Below are 22,287 nucleotides of genomic sequence, written 5' to 3'. Positions count from 1 at the left end.
CCCATTCTAACTATGGGACAAAAAGGCGGGCTGGTATCGCAACATTGTTGTGGGTCCCAGCCAGCTCCTGGCAGCTAGGGTGCTACTATGAAAAACGACCACCCTGCAGTAGCAGGGGTCTGTGGCAGCCATCTTGGGAGAAGTAAGCACCTGCACCTTAACAGTACAAAAACGAAAAAAATGAGGGAAAAAGGGCCAAGTCCAACAACCATCCTTTGAGCTGTTTGCAATGGGTATGTCAGCAAGAACTCATACATATATTTAACTTGATGAACATTGTTGATGTCAACTCCAATAAGCCACGTGTTTATTAGCATGACTACTCTCATTGGGTGAACATCCTTATATAGGATGTGCACCTTATATAGATTTTTTCATTGAATATTGTATTTTCCGATTCATGTTTCATGGATATTAGAATTTCATAGTATTAGTAATATTATTGTATGCAAATAGTTTGATTCAAGTGAGTGAACAATGCAAAAAAAAGAAACAGTGAACAACTCAGTGACTCAAGCATGCATTAACTCTAATCACTCCACTTCAAAATGGCCCTTGAGTTTGAACTGCACTTTAAAGTTAATTCCCAGGGCACTCACATTAATGATGACATAGAATGTGTTTCCATGCGGGACAGGAACTTTAATTCATACATTAGTTTGACTTTAGTGAGTACATGACACATGGATAAGGATAATAAACTAATCAAAGCTAAAAGAGGGAAAACAAAGACCTAGCTCGGATGGAATATTTCTTTTAAAGGATGATTTTCCTCACTCACCATAGGTGGCATGTTTCATTGTCAGGAACCTCCTCACACCATGATGCCTAGTCACGGTGTGGACTGCAACTCCTCATTCAGAAGGAGGAGTTCTGCAGAAGTTTTTAAGGGGCAGTATATAACCTCAATGAGCATGGTATGGTGAGGTCAGCAGAGCAATAACAACGAATTGCCCACCCATGATCTACGCAACATGATGATGTGACTATCTACCCTCAGCCCAGTCGCAATGTTAGAGTTTAGCCACTGTACAACTGTATTCTTAAGCTGTTCAAAGTCTTCCTTGGTGCCCGGAGCAAGTTGGGGTACATTTGCTAAAACCACTACTAGAGGAGTTGACTCTGGTGGCAGTTGTAAGGTGCAAGAACTTGGGGCAGGGTCACTTGAGTCCCCTGGGCGGGTACCTCCTGACCCTCCGCCAGACATCGTATTGGACCTGCCTGCAACAGTTCCTGGGTTTGGATTCTGCTGAATCTGTGTTTAATTGGTTCTGATGCTCCGTCCATAACCACCCCCTTTTGTACCGATTTGTTCGCCATAAGTTGGCAGGGTATGCTCGGACGTTGAGTCCCTCGCTCACTTTGCCACTGGATTCAAGCACGCCTGGCTGAAGACGGCTGAAATGCCAGAAACCGGTCCTAGGAAGCTTGTTTCCGGTCCAGGGAAGGCATGTCTTGGCAGTTCGGGCTGGACTGTTCCCATGAGGCCCAGGGTCAGACTGATTTGCATATGGCCATGTCTGAACTGGGGTGGCAGAGTGGGTAAAAGAACGGTGATGGATTAAACCCAGATTTCTTGACTGGGTGTGAGTGTTTGATTGGTTCTGATGCTCCGTCCATCACCACCCCATTTTGTACCGCTTTGTTCGCCATTAGTTGGCAGGGTATGCTCAGACGTTGAGTCCCTTGCTCACTTTGCCACTGGATTCAAGCAAGCCTGGCTGAAGATGGCTGAAATGCCAGAAACCGGTCCTAGGAAGCTTGTTTCCGGTCCAGGGAAGGCATGGCTTGGCAGTTCGGGCTGGACTGTTCCCATGAGGCACAGGGTCAGACTGATTTGCATATGGCCATGTCTGAACTGGGGTGGCAGAGTGGGCTAAAGAACGGTGATGGATTAAACCCAGATCTCTTGACTGGGTGTGAGTGTTTGATTGGTTCTGATGCTCCGTCCATCACCACCCCCTTTTGTACCGCTTTGTTCGCCATAAGTTGGCAGGGTATGCTCAGACGTCGAGTCCCTTGCTCACTTTGCCACTGGATTCAAGCAAGCCTGGCTGAAGACGGCTGAAATGCCAGAAACCGGTCTTAGGAAGCTTGTTTCCGGTCCAGGGAAGGCATGGCTTGGCAGTTCGGGCTGGACTGTTCCCATGAGGCACAGGGTCAGACTGATTTGCATATGGCCATGTCTGAACTGGGGTGGCAGAGTGGGCTAAAGAACGGTGATGGATTAAACCCAGATCTCTTGACTGGGTGTGAGTGTTTGATTGGTTCTGATGCTCCGTCCATCACCACCCTCTTTTGTACCGCTTTGTTCGCCATAAGTTGGCAGGGTATGCTCAGACGTTGAGTCCCTTGCTCACTTTGCCACTGGATTCAAGCAAGCCTGGCTGAAGACGGCTGAAATGCCAGAAACCGGTCCTTGGAAGCTTGTTTCCGGTCCAGGGATGGCATGGCTTGGCAGTTCGGGCTGGACTGTTCCCATGAGGCACAGGGTCAGACTGATTTGCATATGGCCATGTCTGAACTGGGGTGGCAGAGTGGGCTAAAGAATGGTGATGGATTAAACCCAGATCTCTTGACTGGGTGTGAGTGTTTGATTGGTTCTGATGCTCCGTCCATCACCACCCCCTTTTGTACCGAATCTGTGAAGAGGCGCTACCGTAAATAGTTGATACTGGTAGTAAAGGCGTGTTCAAAGTTGTGACCAATGTAGATGAGTGTGCGGAAGGCGCTTGTCGACATGTACACTGAGTTGCACCCTCCGTTGTTGCTTCAAGTGAAATCTTGTGCCAGGCTCCTGCACACTTTGGCCCACTATGACACGCACTGGGAGGCGGGGCTGTTGGGCCCATAGGGAGAGTAGGCGACACGAGGGAATCACCATGAGAAAGTGTAGCCAGCTTTTTAAGATCCTTTTCAATAGTTGACAAGTGATGAAGATTGGGGGCTAATTTGAGATCTAGGGCTGAAAACAAGGATGCTTTTAAAGCATCAAACTGGCTCGTCAAATGGAGACTAAGTGCATCTGTGGAATCTGGGGGGCTGGAATGTGAGCCAATTCTCTTACAACGTTTGTCATAACTCCCGATTGAGAGGCCCTTCCTCTTTGCTCTCACTCCCCTCCACGCTCCAGAACCCACTCCGAGGACCACTGGTATAGTCAGAGGGTCAGTTAGCTGTGCGCCATCCTGGTGTAAGGTGGTCAATGAACTCAGGCAGTTGCCCCTGTCATCGTTCTTTGCCAAGAGCACTGGGCCAGAGTTGGGGTCTTGGATTGTAGTCTTTTCAGAGTCGTTTGAGATTGGAGCAGTGCACATTGTTTCTAAAAACTATGCCGCCAGGCTTTTCCCTTCACTTGACAACTTGTACCCTAGAAATAGTGCACTGAAGTGGGGATTTTTAATTTTTTTTAAATTGAATTTGTAACCCAGTGAGCAAACCCAAGGATTATGTGGTTTACTCTAGCCAAGTGTTCCATTAATTCATCGTCTGTCAAATAGATGTCATCTACATAAGACAATGCCTCAAGCACACACTTGGAGAAGGACCTTTCCTGGGAGAAGAGCGAGACAGCACCTATGATGTAGATCTATAGGCTAAGGTATGGGGTCTGCTGACAAAGTGTGTAACACACTAACCCAATGAACTCCTAGGGGAGGGAATTAGAGGTGCGGGGCATTCGAAGCGAGCTGGCCTCCAACCTAACATGAATACACAACAGAAGATGCTCCTGAAGTTTTGGCCGAAACTCTCTTAAATCCTTAGTGATGATGCTGGCATCTCACAAAAAGTGAAGGACTGTCCTCACACACAACCAGGTGTCATGCTGCATCATCGTCAGTTCTCGCTCTCTAAAAACTAGGTTTGATAAAGAACTGGCCTTAACCTGAAGACAGGGAGGCACTTCTAAAGCTAAGTGGGGGCCCGTGAAAGTGAGTGAAGTTTGAAAAAACTGTACAATTACAGAATTACATTTATTCATAAAGGTAACTATATGATGCTTAAAATACAAGGACGGTGAGAATGTAAGAGTATTATTGTCCCCTCACCGTGGTGGCTAATTTGGTCTTCATGTTTCTGCCTTCTTGGCCCAAAGGGTCCACGGCACTCATCAGGACAAAGAAATAATGAGGGCTCCGTTCTTACCAAAATTATGGTGCGACGTTACCACTTGGTAAGTTGACCTGTGTCACACTCTACCGGGAGAGATTCTCAATAAACCTGTAAACAAAAGTGAAGAGGGAGACAAGGTTTGCCATCAACATATTCGGGCATAATAACACAGTTGTAACACATGCACAATTTAATACATAGTGGCTATTTGTGTGTAACATGTGTCACTGCAACTATGAACATACAAAGTCTCATAAAAAACAATGCAAGAACCAACTCACATTCTTACCCTAAGATAGTATCCTACATGCCCCATGGGTGGAGGGTGGAGGAGAGACCCCTGTAGTCAAACTCTGGAAAAGGGATATAAGCACAACGTAAGTTAGAGTCAAAACTCTTTCTTAATAGTGAAAAATAAACATTCATACACTCATTCACTCTCTTACTATGTCAAGGTGCGTCTCTCGTGTTGCACCTGGGTGTGTCTGCTCTTCCTCCCTGGAGATAAATGAACTGCAGAGAGGTCGGGTTTCTATAGTGCCTTAATTGGCCTACTTGGTGGAATACAGAAAATTGCACTCACATGCCCTTGTATTTGGAAAGGGTTCCAGTGTTGTGAGAATGCCCTAACAATAGCAGGCAGCTTGCCTGACCTACGTGTCAGTTAAATCGGAAAGCGTGGTGATCTGGCTGATGGGTGAAAACCCCAAAACCGGTTCTATGATGCATGGTCACAGTCCAGGGAGTGCCTGGCTTGGCAGTTTGGGCTGGACTGTTTCTATTTGGAACAGGTCAAGACTGATTTGCATATGGCTGGGTTCAAACTGGAATGGCATGGTGAGAAAAAAAACAATAGATTTGGGACAGATCTCTGTACTGGGGTGAATGTATGACAGTATTCTGCATTCTGTCCATCAATTGTTCTTTCTGCTTTGAGGCTGAGCTCCTGTGGTTTTAAGAAGTATCCGGTGTCTGGGATACGCCCATGTTACAGGCACGGGTAATGAGCCTGACCTTTGTGTCAGCTGTTTCCGAAGTCATACGCTCGTAATGGGACGAGCCTGTCACAAGGTAAAGAAGCTCAACGTGAGGATGCTGCATGAAGCGTGGGGTATGCTTCACTTGTCCATGGTGGCGAGATCAATAAAGTACCACAGAGGGCTCAGGTGAACAAATAAAGACAAGTATTGCATTACATGTAGAATTCACAAGCAAAGTTTGAAAACAAAAGACACACTGGGATTGCGGCCTCGTGTGGTGTCAAGTGTGCTCAACTCATCCCTGGTGTCAAAGGAATTTGAAAATTTTCATACAGGGAGACTACGTTGTATTGCATAAAAAGCTCAAAGAGAGAAAAACATACACGGGGCGTATTGCCGTGCATTGTGTGGAACATGCATGCTAGTCCAATACAATGCTGTAAATCAAAATTTCTTGGAATAAAATTGCACAAAAGACATTAGAGTTGCACCAAAGAGGTAGTGCAAAAAGCAGAGATAATTCACTGGTCCTTGATTAATTTAGCCCGGGCGGTGTACTAGCGTACAGTATGGGACATGCTAGGTTAATGTTTACATGCGCGTGTTACTCACATGTACCATTGAGCTAGTGAGGGTTTTCATGACTTGGCATATCATGATTGATTCAAAATAAAGGGTCAGTCGTGATGGTACGCATGTGTTGCTGTTTGAGATTTACAAGCGACGGAGTGCACAGATATAAAGGCATTGCATCGCGTTGTTTTGAACAAGACAGTCGATTCAGCACATGACTAAAGCTTAAAGGTGGTACAAGTTTGGCGAGGTTTTCTAATGATTCCGTAGTATCAGATTTACAGTTGTCCACCTTCAGATTGTAGAAGGGGGCAGGGTGAGGGAGAGAGTGACCCAGTTCCCAATGGTTATATTACTTGCCCATCTGGAGCCAAGGAATCTCGTCATTCAGTCCTGTGTCCCACATGCGTTGGAGTTATACCCAACGCTGTTCTCTGATATGGAGGGACCTTTAAATATCTGAGTCTGTTTGTTCTGTAATTATACTGGTTTTTAAAACTTCACTCACTTTCACAGGCCCCCACTTAGCTTTAGAAGTGCCTCCCTGTCTTCAGCCGAAGGCCCACTCTCTATTATACCTAATTTTTAGAGAGTGTGGACTGCCGATGATGAAGCATGACACCTGGTGGTTTGTGAGGACAGTCCTTCACCTTTTGTGAGATGCCAGCATCGTCACTAAAGATTTAAGAGAGTTTCCGTCTGCTGACAAAGCCCAGAGATCTTCTAAGATATAAAAATACTGCTTCTTAGAAAGGGGAGGGAGGTTAGGGTCTATTGTCTTTTCATTATGACATCCCCCTTCATGATATATGGACTAGCTGCTATGCTGACTGTATTTGTACTATGTCAGATCTTACTGTGGATAAGTATAAGAGTGAGAGCCAAAAGGTGTGTCTTGTTACCACAATTCTTTAGAGATCTGGGAGTGTTGTGTTCTGGGGTGTCTAATCATTTGTTCCTCTGTGAGTGAGTAGGGGAGCAACTGAGACACTATAGTTAGTTGGTCCTGGGCTTATGGGTACTAAGGTGGTAGGATGACTCTGTCCCTATCCACCAAGGTCCCATAATCCTGCTTATAGCTCTGTTTTTGGGCAGAATCCCTGCAACATCTCTGAATGTTGTTCAGATGACTCCTGAAAGGAATGAGAGGAACATGTATCAATATCCCGAAACCTGTCAGACTTTCTAATATTGTCACTGTGTCTCAAATTGTATTTTCTCTCGGTGTGTTCCTGTTGAGGAGACACACCCTGTGACTTTGTTTTGTTTATTTTTTTGTTTACTATCCCATTTCTTCTTTGAAGAATTGGGTGCTTGCTTAGAGTCATCCTTTTCAGAATTCCTCTTAACTATCTGTTTCCCAGGTCTTGCTCCCAGATTATTTCTCCCTAGTGAAGCATATGTTTCTTCGATAATATTAGGCAATTTCGCGCTTGCTGTGCAGAAGAGAATTTTCACAGGCGTTGGCGTATTGCCACTGCTGCTGCCTCCCCTTTTATGGTACTCAACATAATGGCAGATACCTGGGCAACATTGCCCATCAATTTCATCCCCATATCTAGGGCAGGCTTCCCTGTACTCATTCTGTATTTGTTTCAGTACATCTGGTATAACTGCTGTTGAAAGAGTACCATGTGTTCTGGTATAAATGGCAGTGAAGATTGTACCCTAAGGGACACAGTCTTTTATTGAGGGAGCCATCCCCATTGGCGAGCAAACTGTTAGTATTCTTTGTTTTTCCTGTGGACCGGCATGGGGAAAAATGGCCTCAAGCTGTGCTGTTTTCTGTACTATTCAGAACGGGAACTTCTCCCGGCTGGTTGGAATCATTCTCATAACGGCGTTCATCGTTTGGGGGCTAATACCTGTAGTAGCCAATTGAGGTTGTGTAGCCCTTGCAGCCCTCGCAGGTTGGACTGTCAATGTTCTCATTATGTAAGATTTCTGTTCATTTTTACTAAATCTCTATAAAGTGTATGCATTCCTGCAGCTGTTAAAGTAACAATGTCTGGATGTGGGTGTATATGATGCTAAGACCGAGCAGGCTGCTCCTTCTTTGCTGAGCAGACAAAGTCTCACGTTTTCTGTGGTATGGGGTGGGGTGCATTTAAACCAGTTGTTATGCTCTTGGTATGTTAATGGGACTTCTATGTCCACGTATGGAAAGTAATCCTCTGGTGGTTCATCCTCAATGTAAGTGTGAAACAACTATGTACGTGCATCTGCAGGTGGGAATTCAACCCATGAGTAGAATACGTCTGTTCTGAATGCTTTGTGTTTTTCAAACATAAAGTTAACATCTCCACCCATTCCCGGGAGGCCATGTTGTAATAGTTTCATAGTAACTGCCTGTCTGCAATTTTCTTTAACATTTAGAGCCACTACCTGCCCTTCAACATCCTCAGCTTGTTCGGTCATTGTCAGAGAAGGAGTAAAAAATTATTTATAGAGCTGTGGTATGCACAATGTTGGAACTTCTAATCCTCCAAGCTTGAATAACCTACAGTCAATACATAAGGTATACCTACTCAGCTGAGGGAGATTTGTTTCCCTTCCCACTTTGGACTTTTCCTGTTTAAATGTGAGTAGGGGTCTCTGAGAAAGTGCAATTGAACTACTCAGGTTGATCCTTAAAATAACAGCCTAACCAATGTTGGAGGTACCACGTTGTGTAGTTACGAGTAATCCGTAGGATCTGTCAGCGCTTGGACAACATAAACTTGGGGCTAAGTGCCAAGACTGATTCCAGACACCCCCACAAGATATGTTAGCCTTTAACCAGCTAACTCACAGTGCCACCGTAAGTCCCCGTAAGCTACCAGGGAGTGAATGCTTTCTAGCAACCACTGAACATGACAACTCTGTCCCCTCAGGGATGGTGGAAACAGTACAGAACCATTCACCCAGTCACTCATGCTCACTTTTTCTCAGAGAAGTGTTCAGAGAATACACAGTGAGATGTTTTCAATATATTTATTGAACCAACATTATTCTTGTATAGAATACATGTGCTGCAATGATTAATAGACAGAAGCAGATACAAGTGATTACAAGCACTGAAAGCAAGAATAGTAGATGTAGTCCTACCATGGTGTCAAGACCATGTATATATGCAGGCATATAAAACAAGGCAGTAATCGAACATACACCTACTATATGAACCCTACTCTAAGTGTACCTAGAGTTTGTGTAGGTGTAGAGCCAAGAATACCCCCAAGGGATGATCCAACCCCATTACCTGGTGAGAGAGAAGGAAGGACCCCGTCTTGGTCACGAGGTGGACACCCCTCACAAGATGTCAGACCACTGCATGGTGAATTCTCAGCATGCAAGGACCACTGGTATCAGCGGGAGTGCCCCCTCTGCTAATCTATCGGGATGCTCATGTTTTATAATAGAAAGCAGCCTTGCAATGTGCGTATAGATTAGTGATGTTGTGGATATGTGGATAGCCCTGTCACCCCTTGGATGAAGATAGAGAAGACATTTGTACGTAGGGCGGAAGGAGACCTTGTACATTATGTTCAGGGCATTGTGATAATGTTGTTACTGCTACAAAATTGGACTATGTTAGAAATATGCTGCTTCGCTACATGGGCCTAACTTGGCGATATAGCACTATCTTTAAGTTCATGCATGTGGTGCTTGGGTCAAACAAGGTAGTTACTCATTGTATGCAGTTCCAGCCACAACCGTTTTCACCTTGTTCTGAGGCTAGGATGTCAACTGTGGTTACCTCCTCTGTGTTTCTAATTTTGAGACAGCAAGTTATGGCTCAGTCACTTCATCTTGTACGTTTACATCTGGGGAGTATTCAGGCACTCTTTTGGTGCAGTGTTTTTTTGTTCATAATTGTTTGAATATATTGCTCCTGGTGTTCATCCATGTTGCACAACCTTTTAGTGTCGATAATATCCTGGTTAAACAAATCATTTGACTTATAACTATGTCCATTTTCTGGGTTTAGGACAGTGTTTTCTACATCACTTGTTTACAATTTTTCTCTTGTACTAGCGTGGGTGTTACCCTATATCTAAGTAAGTATATTAAGTGTTATGGCTTCAGTATTGATTGGTATCGGTGACTTTATTTACTGGAGTTGTCTTTGTTTGATGTGCCCTTTTGTCTTATTTTATTTCATTTAATTCCAGTCATGTTGTAAGATAAATGCTTTATTTATTTGTAGGGCAATCCTTGATGAAGGACCAGATAGGTCTGAAATACACTGAGGTTATTTTGAGATGTGTACCTCACTATGATTTGTGGAATGAAACAATTAATTAAAAAAAAAATCCTCTGCATTGTGTCAAAAATAAATTAAGATGCTTTATTCAAAGCAAAGTTGAAAAAAACACACAATAGAAAAATACACAAAAAGGATTTTTGCTTTTTATTTTAAGGGAATTGCCTTTGTCCAGATTTTGTGAGCCCCTGAAAAGGAGGGTAATGTGGCTTGTGCTCCTTGGGGCTATTTTCATGATTGGGTAAAGATGTTTTTTTAATACTTTACCTAGATATCTGCACCACCATACTGGCGCCCTTTTCCCCCTGGATGTCCTAGAGGGATGCCTAGTGCGTAAGCATCCCATGAAGACACCCATACCCTCTGCAATCTCCTGGTATTAACTTGCTGAATTCAAAAGTTTCTAGCTATCGGGACGGAAAGTGTCACTTCTATTAAAAACTTGGAGGCAAAGATTAGGCTTCAACTTCCTTCACTCTTACTAACCAGCAGCCATTAAAAGTCTGTATTAACATTAAACTTAATTTCCCATAAGCCCTTGTGAAGCAAAATAAAGCCACACAGTTCATCCAATCAAAGCGGAGTCCATCCTCTCAACATTCCTCGGGGACGTTCTATCCTCCTCTTTCTTCCTGCGAACACAGCCGATCGTTCGCTCTAGTATCACTCCTGTTTACTTGAATCTGTCGCCAAGAAAACAAATGAATTATGCAAGGATCCAGATGATCTTATTACCCTATACACATGTATGAGAAAACAACTGATAAAACATTATGCAAGTTCACCACAAACAAGATATCTTATCAAAATCATCATCATGACTACTATACATCATCATTAAGAACATAATCATTTTTCAATTGTAATTCCTATCAGGCGGGAGTACCAAATATTTTTAGAAGAGGGTGGACTAAACCTCGCATCTTAGTCCTTAATCAAAATGAAACTTTCCCTTAAGATAGCTAGGAAACTTTTCATTCTGTGTCAGAACCGGAGGCTAGGCTAGTTTAAAGCTTCTCCAACTCTAGAGGTTCCAGATTTGTAACTGATTTGAAGTAAAACCTTTTGAACGTAGATTCTGAGGACCAATCTTTAGCATTTAGGATGTTCTCCAAACGTGCTTCTAATGAAAAAGCTTTGGAGGCCATAACCCCCTTACAGAATGAACCCCAAAATGGATAACATCATTCCCCGCCTCTAGCATGGCCTATTGGACGCACCTAGCAATGGCAGGGGAAGAAACTGCTTTGTGAGGTTTCATGAGATCAATGAGTATTTGTTTTTCACCCTGACGATGTATATCATTGAACATAGACTCGTAACCCCTCAATGCTCTAACACACAATATTGGAACATCTGAGAAGCATGGGCATGACCCAGTTTTCAAAATATATTTTATTCTTTTGGAAATATTAAAAGTCACTCTGTCTGGAGTGAATACTCAACTTGTCAAATCCAGGGCTTTCGCATCTGATACTTTGCGGCAGGAAATTAAGCATAACAGGGTGGCCAGTTTTGCCGATATCTGTTTCCTAGATAGATACTTATTTGAAGACCATGATTTAAATTGGCATAAGACCTTATTAAGATCCCACAGAGTAGAATATTGGGGTTACGGAGGGACCAATAATCTGATGCCCCTTAGGAGTTTACAGACCAGAGGATGCTCTCCAACCGGATGTCCATCAATTAAAATGTGGCCAGCCGAAATGGCTGATCTAAAGGTATTAATCGACCTATAAGCAAGGCCCTCCGCAGCTAAAGCTGCCAAAAATTCAAAATGCAGACATCTGCCCCCACTGGATCCTGTTGCCATTGATAACACCAACCCCACCATTGTGGCCAGGCAGAGCGTTATCTTTGATTTGTGCTGTCTGCCCAGGCTCTGGCAAGTAATGCGGCTGCTTCTGCAGAAATCCCTGGGATTTTTCAAATTTCCCTGTAATCCAGCATGCCATAAGACGGAGTGAACGCGTGAATACCAGGTGATGTGAATTCCCATGGGGATCCCAGAGGAGATCCTGAAACAGGAGTAGCGGGATTGGAAAACTCCAAGAAAGTTCCATCAGAACTGGAAACCATACTTGAGATCTCCAGATCGAGGTACTTACCACTAGGTCCGCCTGCTGTTGCTAAACCTGAGTGGACAGTCTCTTAATGATTGCCAAGATAGGAAAGGCATACCCTTTCTCTGCATTCCAATCCTGGAGGAATGCATTGGTCGCTATTGCGCTGGGATCCAGTCGCCAGCTGCAATACCTCTCCAACTGATGATTCAGTCGTGAGACAAAGAGATCGATTGTGAATGGGCCCCAATGGTTCTGAAGTTCTTGAAACCCCCTTGGGTGCAGACTGGCATCCTGCCAATTATGAAAATGCCAGTCTGCCACCTGAATGGAGGCTCCTGAAAGATGATCTGCAGAGATCAAAATTTGGTTAATCAAACAGTTCCCAAAGTGAGCAGGCCTGATCTGAGAGAGCCTGCGATCTCGTCCCGCCTAGATGGTTGACTTAGCGGTCTTCCGTGACTTTGTCCATCTTGAGGAGCACACAGCATTAAGCTCTGTCTTTGGTCCAACATTTCACTGCAAAAGAGCCTGCCATTAATTCCAAACAGTTTATGTGAAGAGCCTGCTCTGTGGATGACCATTTTCCTCCCTTGGAGAATTCCCTGCAGTGTGCTCCTCAACCCGATCCACTGGCATCTGATTCTATCACCAGATTGGTTTGGGAGCCAATAATGGACCAACCATTCCATGCCTCCATATCGGAGATCCATCAGTGAATTTCTGTTTTTGCTTCTTCCAAAAGGGGAATGAATTGGGAATAAGTGAGACCCCGTTGTAAGTGAAAGATCCTGAGGCGCTGTAGTGCGTGGTAATGCAAGGAGCCTGAAAAAATGGCCTGTATTGACAATGAATGGAGGCCTACTACCCGGGCTAAGTGCCTTAGGGAAATCGTTGGTACAGTTCTCTGGAGTTTGTGTTTTGTTTTGGAAAGTTTGCAAGTGGGAAGGCTAACAGTAGCTTTGATCAAATCCACTGCAAATCCCACGAATGGAATATTCTGAGAAGTTGTTAGGGATGATTTCTCCTTGTTGACTACGAAGCCGAGAGATTCCAACAGATCGATGCTCATCTGCAGATGAGATGACAGATGCCTCTGGACATAGATTCAAGATTAGAATGTCTTTCAGGTAGACTATCAACCTGACAACCTAGAATCTCAAGTGCTCAATCACAGGTTTTATCACTTAGGTAAAGCACCACAGAGCGGAAGACACACCAAAAGGGAGGGAGTTGACCTCCATTGAAATTGTAGAAATGTGTGACGAGGAAGATTGGGACTGGCCTTCCAATCAGACCATCCAGTCTTGAGCTTGTAGCAAATCCCTGAGAAGATTGATACGCTCCATCTTGAAGTGGCAATAGACCGGAAACACGTTGACTTCCCTTAAATTGATGACAGGGCAATGGCTCCAGTCCCTTTTTTCCATGAGAGATTGCTGAGGAACCCTTTGGGGTGTATGGTCATTGGAATAATTGCACCTTTCTCCAAAAGATGGACAATCTCACTATCCACTCACGCTAATTGGTCAGGAAGGAAAACTAGGAGTCTGTGACAAGTTGGTTGGTGTGGGGAGTCGTAGAACTTTATTTTGAAACCTCTGATCATTTGAAGAACCCACACGTCCATGGTCAGAGTCGCCCAGTTGTGAAAAAAAAATAGCCTGTCCCCAAGTTTGATCCCTTCGGAACTCTGTACACTCAACTTGAGGGGTATTATATGCCCCTTCCTCTTGCACCCCGGCGATGGGGATAGGATCTGATGGGGTAAAAATGGCTGAATTTGGCTGGATCTTGCCACTGCCCTCTGCGAGATTCTGCACCTTTGATGGAGGCATGATGAAAAGCATGGCCAGTCGAGCAACGACTTCCAAGACCGGCTCCGGTAAAAACATGGGGTGTAAAAATGTGTTTATTAGAAGTCTGGAATTTATCTAGAGAATTCAATGTATTCACAAACTTGACTAATTCTTTTAAGAATGGATCACCAAATAGATTGCCCTCTGCTACAGACCCTGCCACTGAAATGGAAAGCTCCCCCAACTTTGGGTTGATTTTAATTAAGAGGGACCTACAACGCTCTGTGGATATCGAACAGTTTCCATTCCCCAAAACATTATGGCCCTTTGAGCCCACCTGGAATGAGCATCAGGGGAGGCCACATCATTACACTGAAAATGAAATGAGCTAAACTGCTCATTTCACTTTCCCTGCCTACTTGCTTGCGGGGCTATCTCCGCCCCTCAAGCACCTAGGCAGATGGAAGAGGTATTATTGGAAAGGGGAGAATTCCTAGTAGATCCCTGCTTGGGGATCGCCGCAAAAGGGTGATCCTCAAGCATGGATCGACCACTAGATACCAGGGAGGGTGGAGTGTCCCCTTGGGCAAGGGCTTTTGCTCCCCCCTAACGTTTTTTTGACAATTTTGTCTTTCTGCCCCTGGGAGATTGGGACAATTGCCCCTGATCTGGCCTGGGGGGGGCAGAAAGCCCACTAGGCACCAGGGAATATTTATTTATTTTTATAAAAGAGGGTTGACGGCTGCCCACAATGAGCATGCCAATGTCCCCAGCCCCTAATAATCAATGTCTTTCTGCCCCCCGTGGAGAAGATGGGGTATTACCCCCAATCTGCCCACCTGTGGGGGCAGAAAACCCACTAGGCACCAGGGATTATTTTTTATAAATGAAGGGTGGGTGCTACCCACAATGGGCATGCCAATGTCCCCAGACCCTAATAATAGATGTCTTTCTGCCACCCGGGGATCAGATGGGGTTATTACCCCCAATCTACCCACTAGGCACCAGGGATTCTTTTTTTATAAAAGAGGGGTGGGTGCTACCCACAATGGGCATGCCAATGCCCCCCAACCCCCATACCCTATGAATATCAGTCTTTCTGCCTCCCCCTGGGGGGGACAGATAAGGGGTTATTACTCCATATCTCCTGGGGGGGGCAGAAATCCCACTAGGAACCAGGGATTATTTTATTTTGAATGCATAGGAGTAGGGGCTTCCCAAAATTGGCATGTCAGTTCCCCCAATCACAATAGGGACAGTATTTCTGTCCCCCAAAAGGCAGATGGGGGTTATTACCTCAATCTGCCCTCCAGGGGAGACAAAACCCACTAGACACCAGGGATTTTTTTTATAAATGAAAACTTTGGGTGATACACATAAGCCACACCTTCCTGGACTCCCCTAGGTGTCTAGTTTTCAGAAATGTCTGGGTGAAGTAGGTTTCTCTGGATGGCCGCTTAGCCCGGGAATAAAACGCAGGAGACTCTTTTGCAAAAACAGGTTGTTTTATGATAGCAAGGGAGGCACCTGGGTTTTTGTTCAAGGGCTTGGCAGACATCTAGGTAAACCTACTAAACTCAGACATTTCTGAAAACAAGACACCTGGGGGAGTCCAGGGAGATATGCCTTGTGTGGATCCCCCAACATTTTGTTAACCAGAATCCCCTGCAAATCTCAAATTTAGCTTAGTGTTCCCCTCGGTTTTCCGACTAAAATGGTACCATATTTGAGTGGGTGCCTAAAGCAGAGTCAGCTTTAATATGTATAAAATGAAAAACTGAGGGGGAACCAAAACATGTCCATAAGAACAGGTTTTTTATAACGTTTCTAGGCTGGCTCTGCCTTGGGTACCCACACATGTGAGGTATCATTTTTATCAGGAGTTCGAGGGGAACGCTAAGTGGTGGGGAATTTGTACTGGTGGCGTGATCCTTCAATTTTCCCACACAGACATGTGAGACAAGTGTTACTTTTAAGCAAAATTTGAGGTTTGCAGTGGATTCTGGGTAATAAAATGCTGGGAAATCCATGCTAGCCACACCGCCAGCCAAGTGACAGTTCGCCGACACCATCAACGAAGCCTCATCCAACGTACACTGACAGCCAAGCACCAGTCCACACACACCTCCAGGTAAGCATTAGTAAACACACCGCCACCAAGTGCTAGTCCACACACACCTGCTAAATGCCAGTACAGACACAGCCAGTCAAATGCAGACCATCAGCCAAACTCCATTTCTCTCTCTCTCTCTCTCTCTCTCTCTCTCTCTCTCTCTCTCTCTCTCTCTCTCTCTCTCTCTCTCTCTCTCTCCCCCCTCTCTCTCTCTCTCTCTCTCATTTTCCCTGATATCTAGTGGTTTCTGCCCTCTTTGGGGACAGTTAAGCCTAAACATTTTGCTGATCTGCCCCCAATGCACAAATGGCTAAAATATGTGCCTAAAAAAAGCGAAGGGGCCTTTGACTATGGGGCCACTCCCTGACATGCCCATAAATATTTCCTGGATCCTTAGTGGGCTTTCTGCCCCCTTCTGGGGGGGGCAGATCAGGTGTAATAACCACCATCTGCCAGAAAGTTTGTACCCATTTTGTATGGAGGAGTTGGGGTATTTGCATGCCCATTCTGGGCAGCCCCCACCTATCTTTTATTTAAAAAAAATTACAGTGTCATTCAGGTAGACTATCAACCTGACACCCTGGGATCTCAAGTGCTCTACCACAGGCAGATCGGGATAATAACCGCCATCTGCTCCTCAGGGTGGCAGAAAGACTGTCTCTTTTGTGATAGTCTAACATACAGTTTCCCTTAGATGTTCCACATGTGCTTCAATACCGTTGGTAAACCACAAATGCTCAGTGAGTAGGACAGCCATGCAATCACCACCCATCAGTCTCATTTCATTTCATGGGCACTGCTTGGCCTAAAGTGGTTAATATGTCAAAAAAAATTGCATGAGCCATAAATTTTCCATTTTTCTTAGGAACCCAGCACTAATGCTGTCAAATGCCTGAGTTGCTGAATACCAACAATTTCTAATTTTGATTCCATCTAATACCTCTATCTTCCACCACTCTGCACTCCTATCTCTTCATTTCACTTGTGTAGGCTCTCTTTTATCCGTTTTCTTCCTTTACTGTTTTATCTCTTTCTCTTCCTCCTATCGCACTTTTGGCCTTTTTCTCTCTCTTGCTCTGGGTTAAAGACTCACAATGAATAATAAGACGTGGTTACCAAAAATGCGGGCCAGTGCCCATAACAGTATAAACTAAGCACTGTGGGCCTGGCCTAACTATGAATTGTCATCTGAAGTGCCTGTTTCTTACCATTTATACTTCAGTAGCTGGCCAATCGTGGACTGTGGCAAGCAGCCCTCAGTTACCTTTCATTTAAATGGCTGATCTGTGCACATTGGTGTTGCAGATTGTCCTTCTGCCTGGATATACAGGTAGGGCACTGATGTAATCTGGGGGTGCAGCCCCCAGGTAACATAAGTGAACAGGCAGAAAGGAGAGATTGAAAGAAGGGAGAAGAGAGGAGCAGAGAATGTCTTGTGCAAGGAGATAAAAGGGTGGAGAAACATGTAGAAATTATAGGGAAAAGGATAAATCAAAACGATGGAGGATTGAGAAAATTAGAAAGGAGACCAAAGAGAGAGAAATGAGGGCTAGAGAGAGGAAGAGACAAAGGTAGAAATTAGAGTGAAGAGATAGAGACAGAAAGGGAAAGCAGAGATAAAAGGAGAAATGCGACCAAGAAAAGAAAGGGGCTAAGAGAAATTAAGGAGAGGAAAGAGAGTGGATAAAATGAGAAACTAGTGAGCAGATAAAAGAGATGGGAAGTAACAGATAAAGTAAAGAAGAGGTGGTAGGAGAATACTCAAAACATTGGAAGCTGCTTGCTAGTATGCTTTCTCATGCTGATTGCTTTTGTCTGGCCTCACATCTTCTTTGTCAGATCCAGTAATGTGTATATACTTGAGGTGAGAAATGGAGAGTAAGTTGCAATTTGTTTAATCTTGAAACATGAGGGTTAAAGAAAGTGCATGCTGGAAACTTGTATCTGGAGAACTGACTGTACCAACAGAAGTAGGTGAACTGATTAAAACATGGAAAATCACAAATAAGCTGTAATCTGATGTCATTTTTTTGCAGCGACTGTGCCTCTAAGAGGTACTATCTAATCAATGTGCAGAGCTCAGTGTCATTAAGTAAAGCTACAGTGCCATATTCAGTAAGGCATGCAAAGGAGCCAGTGTGTGCAGCCCTGATCTGTGGAAATATTTTGTAAATTGTCTTTTACTGGCTTTTGCTACAGTTTGTTCACCTATTGCTATCCTTTCAACATTTTCCTCTTAATTGTTCTTTTTCCAAAGATTTCAAGAATGGAAGAGGCAGGGAAAACAACATAGTGCAAAGAAGAAGACTGCACCCTCTCTTTTCCCACTTGGAGAAAACCAACCGAGCAGGAGTGAAGGAGTCGAGAAGCTGAAGGACAGTTAGAAATTGAAAGAGACAATGAATGCACTTATGAGTTCTGACAGCTAATTCTTCATATTGAACTTCACACAATCCTGTAATTTATTTAATCATCCCTTGAAATGGCAAGAGAAAATGGTTCATAAGCTCACAAATACTTGAAGAATAGTAATATTCCCTATTATACATAAGTTGACTTGAAAATATTCGTATCACTTTGACTGCTGATTTATCAGATGGGATTTGTGTTGGGTTCATAAAACTGCATCAGGGTATTTCTTGCAGTTGGATCTCAGGGATTTCTCCTCAATGAATGGCCACTTGTGGACCTGCTTTGCATACTAAATTAGTACATTTGACTGGATTGCATGAGAAGGATTGCCTCTCGAGGCCAACACTGAGATGAATGCTGAAGTTTTTGCTACCTGACTGAGGACTCTGACTACATTTTGGAAAAGAGGCAGTGGGAAATGTTATAAAGCTCCCGTGTAAATAACTTTTGTTGCTGATGTCTTGGTTACTTCTGAACCTAAAGATGAGATTGGTGTGTAAATTCTAGGATGGATCCTTGCTCACTACTGGGGCCTTAACTACACAACCTCAATTTCCTGCTGTTTCCTCAGCTTGATGCTTCAAACGTTTTGAACATGTGTGTGAAATAGCAAAAGGACTGAGCATAAACTTTTCCAATCAACTTAATATAAGAACTATAAGTTTGCAATATTAAGGACCATAAAACAGAGCAGTGTAATTCATAATTTATATTCATCAAAATAGATATTTGTTTTTTACATTCGAAAATATGTTTTATATCAAAAATATATTCATAGATTTTTTGTGAGCTCCACATAAATTCAAAACATACATAAATCTTGGTCACTGGCCGTACGTGACTCTGCACTCCGCAAGATATTCCTGAATTATATCTTATTACCAGGATTTTGCTGTAACCTATGAAAATGAGGCCACCCCTATTTAACTTCGATCACCTCCTTTGATCTGAGATTGCCAGTAGTGCCCCTTGGTTTTCCTCATAATCTCCTTTGAGACGGGTACATCCCCCCGCTGTTGTTGATGGGAAAGTCTTCAGTTCAGATATTCACTAGACGATACCCACTATGGAATCAAGACGGCTATAACAATTTTATACATTTTTAAACCAGTACTTGCTATTCGTTATGAGCCCCTCATGCTTGAATACATTCAGACTGGATGGCAGCTGCCGTTGATTACTGAGTACAGACAGCGCCCTGATGAAGGTTGCACCAACTTCTTCAACCAGCCTTTAATCAGCCATTAACTACCGAAACATGTGTCGGTGCAACTCCATCTATTAATTTCTTGTTTTAGAAATTAGGACACTAGAAACTTCTAAACTGTACGATAAATCCAATCACAATATGAAATAATCATTTTGTCTTGTCTATAATGTTTTGACATATTTGTTTTGTAGAGTATGAGTGTTCCTCCAAACATGCTATGTAGTTATGTTCTTTGTCTTGTTTTTGTTTATGTATGTTTTGAATTTATGTGGAGCTCACAAAAATCTATGTATATATTTTTGATATAAAACAAATATTTTCTTATGTAATTACACTGGTCTGATTTATAGTCCTTAATGTTGTAAACATATTGTTTTTATATTAACCCCTTGTGTGCCCCGCCCTTTCCCCGCCCTGTGCCGGGCGTTGAATTAGCGGGCGGGGTTCATGACGAGATAGTCTCGTCATGGGCACAGCGCAACCGCGGCCCATGACGAGACCATCTCGTCATGGGCACTCAAGGGGTTAAGGTAAGTGGAGAGGTTTATGTTCAGTTTTGTTGCTAGTATTCTTCCCTGGAATCTTCTCCATACATATTAGTTTGTTCAGGGACCCTTTTTTGTTTTTGAATGTGTCTAGAGTGAATACATAAAGAGGAACGTTAACAAATTGAGGTCTTAAGAGAGAAATGCTACATTTCTTCTAGTATATCCAGGTATATTCAGACACAAATATGCTGTGTACATGAAAATATCTGGTGACAATTATTACATGGTTTCATCTTTTGAAGCAGAGAGCAGGACAATGGGGGTGTGATTTGACTATTCCACCATCAGTTAAAGATCGATCATTTTAAAGATGTTCTTTACAAGAAGACTAGGTAGAAAAGGGAAAGAAGATGCACAGTGATGATGAGATACAAGAATTCTAGTCACTCCATTTTCTTATGACATATAATGTTAGTCCTTTATTCAGAATCGGAACCAGGGAAAGCGATAAAAATGAATGACCTCGGCTACAGGACATTTTCTCAATCCACTGAATTTACGCATTGACAGTACTCACCATGAAATGATTTAATAATTATCAGTAATGTTCACAGTTAAAAGCATGCATAAAACACATTTGTATAGCTGTGATATTGACCAGTGCTGGGTAAGTCATAAGTTATTCTTCATCTGTACTACAGAGCTTCAAATAAGACTGAAATTACTAGATGTATTTTCCACCATGTGCTAAATGTGTTGTGTAAGGAAAGTAGTTGGGTTGTGGTTGTGCAACCTTGCCGTGTAATAAAGACAAAGACGCAATTGTGTGTCAGGTTAGTTTGTAAAACCTTAGCTCAGCCCTGGGTAGCTGTGGCTCACAGCAGTCAGGCTTTGTCAAAGGAACAACATCCAATATGTATTTATAAAACTAGGTTGTATTTTTATCTTTAAATAGACACCTCAATGACAAAAATTCACCACAGGGATGTCAAGATATGAATTTTTAAAGGAACAATAAATCACAGATTTCATTTAGCACAATAAATCAGTTTAATTTACAGTAACTCACAGGTTATGGTTCGCTACAGCATGTAACTTGAAAATGGTTATGAGGGCACTCTTGTGGCAAGCAACTCCAGCACGTCTCTGGGACCAACAAGGTCTAGCTGAACAGTTACTTTCCAAGGAAAGCAGTCTCGAGTCCAGTTCCAGGCTTTATGAGCAACCTGCCGTAGAAATCAATGGGGTGGTCCTGATGCAACGGATGCAGGATGCTGAAGATGCTCAAAAAGGCAAAGCAGATGTCTGGGTTTCTTCTTTTTGCCACCCCTCGCTCCACAAACCTGGTGGGGTGACTTTGCCCCAGGGAATAATTTCCCTCAAAGTCTGAATGAAGTACAGCCAAAAATTGCCACTGGTCTAATGGTCTTCTGTTACAACAAAACCAGCGGTTCTCTTTAACTTACTGTATTGTCTGTGCTGGATGACCAAAATGCACTCTGACAACTCTACCGGGTCCAGCAAACTTGGGTGCAGCTGTTGCGGGTTAGGGACACAATCTCCCAGACTGCACATCGGCAGTCAGTGGCGATCAGGTTTTCTTGGCTTTCAACTATCCCGGGCAGGTTTCTTCAGCTTTTATGGCCTAGTCGCGGTAACAGGGAGGAAGCCAACTAAGTCTTGGAGTCATCTTCTCTGTCTGTGGCTCAGGAGCAACTTTTTCCTTGAGCATGACACCACAGTCACAGTCCCCTTTTTGCTAGCTCAAGGAGCAGCAGGTGTAGTCCAGTCTTTGTTGCAGCCTCTCTTTTCTGGGTCAGAGAACAGCAAGGCAGACCTTTGGCCCTCTCTCCAGTACTGACATGATCTGAGGTCTGGGTGCCACTTTTATACCCATTGCAAGCTAAGGGGATGGGGCGGCTACCTTGCCAATTTGGTTCCCAGGTCACTCCCACCTGAGAACAGCTTCTATCCATCCAAGGGTACACAATTCTGCCGATTCTCAACATGGCCGAACAATTCTCTTGATGCTTGGAGCTTCCTTATCCGTCCCAGAGGTTTGGCTACATGCCTATGGAAAAAACAGTTTGGCAAGACATTTCCCCTCTCTGCCTGAGATACCAGTTTGTCTGCTAAAATAAAAGAGCAGCCTCGCTTGTTTGTGACTACCACTTGCCCTTCAAAGACAGATTCCCCTTTGTAGCTCTCCTTTTGGGCTCGCACCCTATTTGTCCATCATACCAGGAGGAGGTCACACCTCTTCCCTCATTCCTCGCAGGCCCTTTGTATT

At 43.7% G+C, this 22,287-nt stretch overlaps 1 protein-coding gene across 1 annotated transcript in view; it reads left to right on the top strand.

Moving 5' to 3' along the window:
• Positions 1 to 20,819, top strand: part of LOC146867846 (cysteine-rich motor neuron 1 protein-like) — an 85,026-nt gene extending 64,207 nt beyond the window's left edge. The window contains exon 5 of the mRNA XM_085608551.1: positions 18,145 to 20,819. Within this exon, the coding sequence (XP_085464677.1) occupies positions 18,145 to 18,260 (116 nt within the window). The 3' untranslated portion in view covers positions 18,261 to 20,819. The remainder of the gene's footprint in view (positions 1 to 18,144) is intronic.
• Positions 20,820 to 22,287: the final 1,468 nt, after the last annotated feature.

The sequence above is a fragment of the Triturus cristatus genome, chromosome 1_2 (genome assembly GCF_964204655.1).
Source record: "Triturus cristatus chromosome 1_2, aTriCri1.1, whole genome shotgun sequence".
NCBI lineage: Eukaryota > Metazoa > Chordata > Amphibia > Caudata > Salamandridae > Triturus > Triturus cristatus.
The sequence above is the reverse complement of the archived record's forward strand: the minus strand, read 5'-3'. Positions and strand labels throughout refer to the sequence as shown.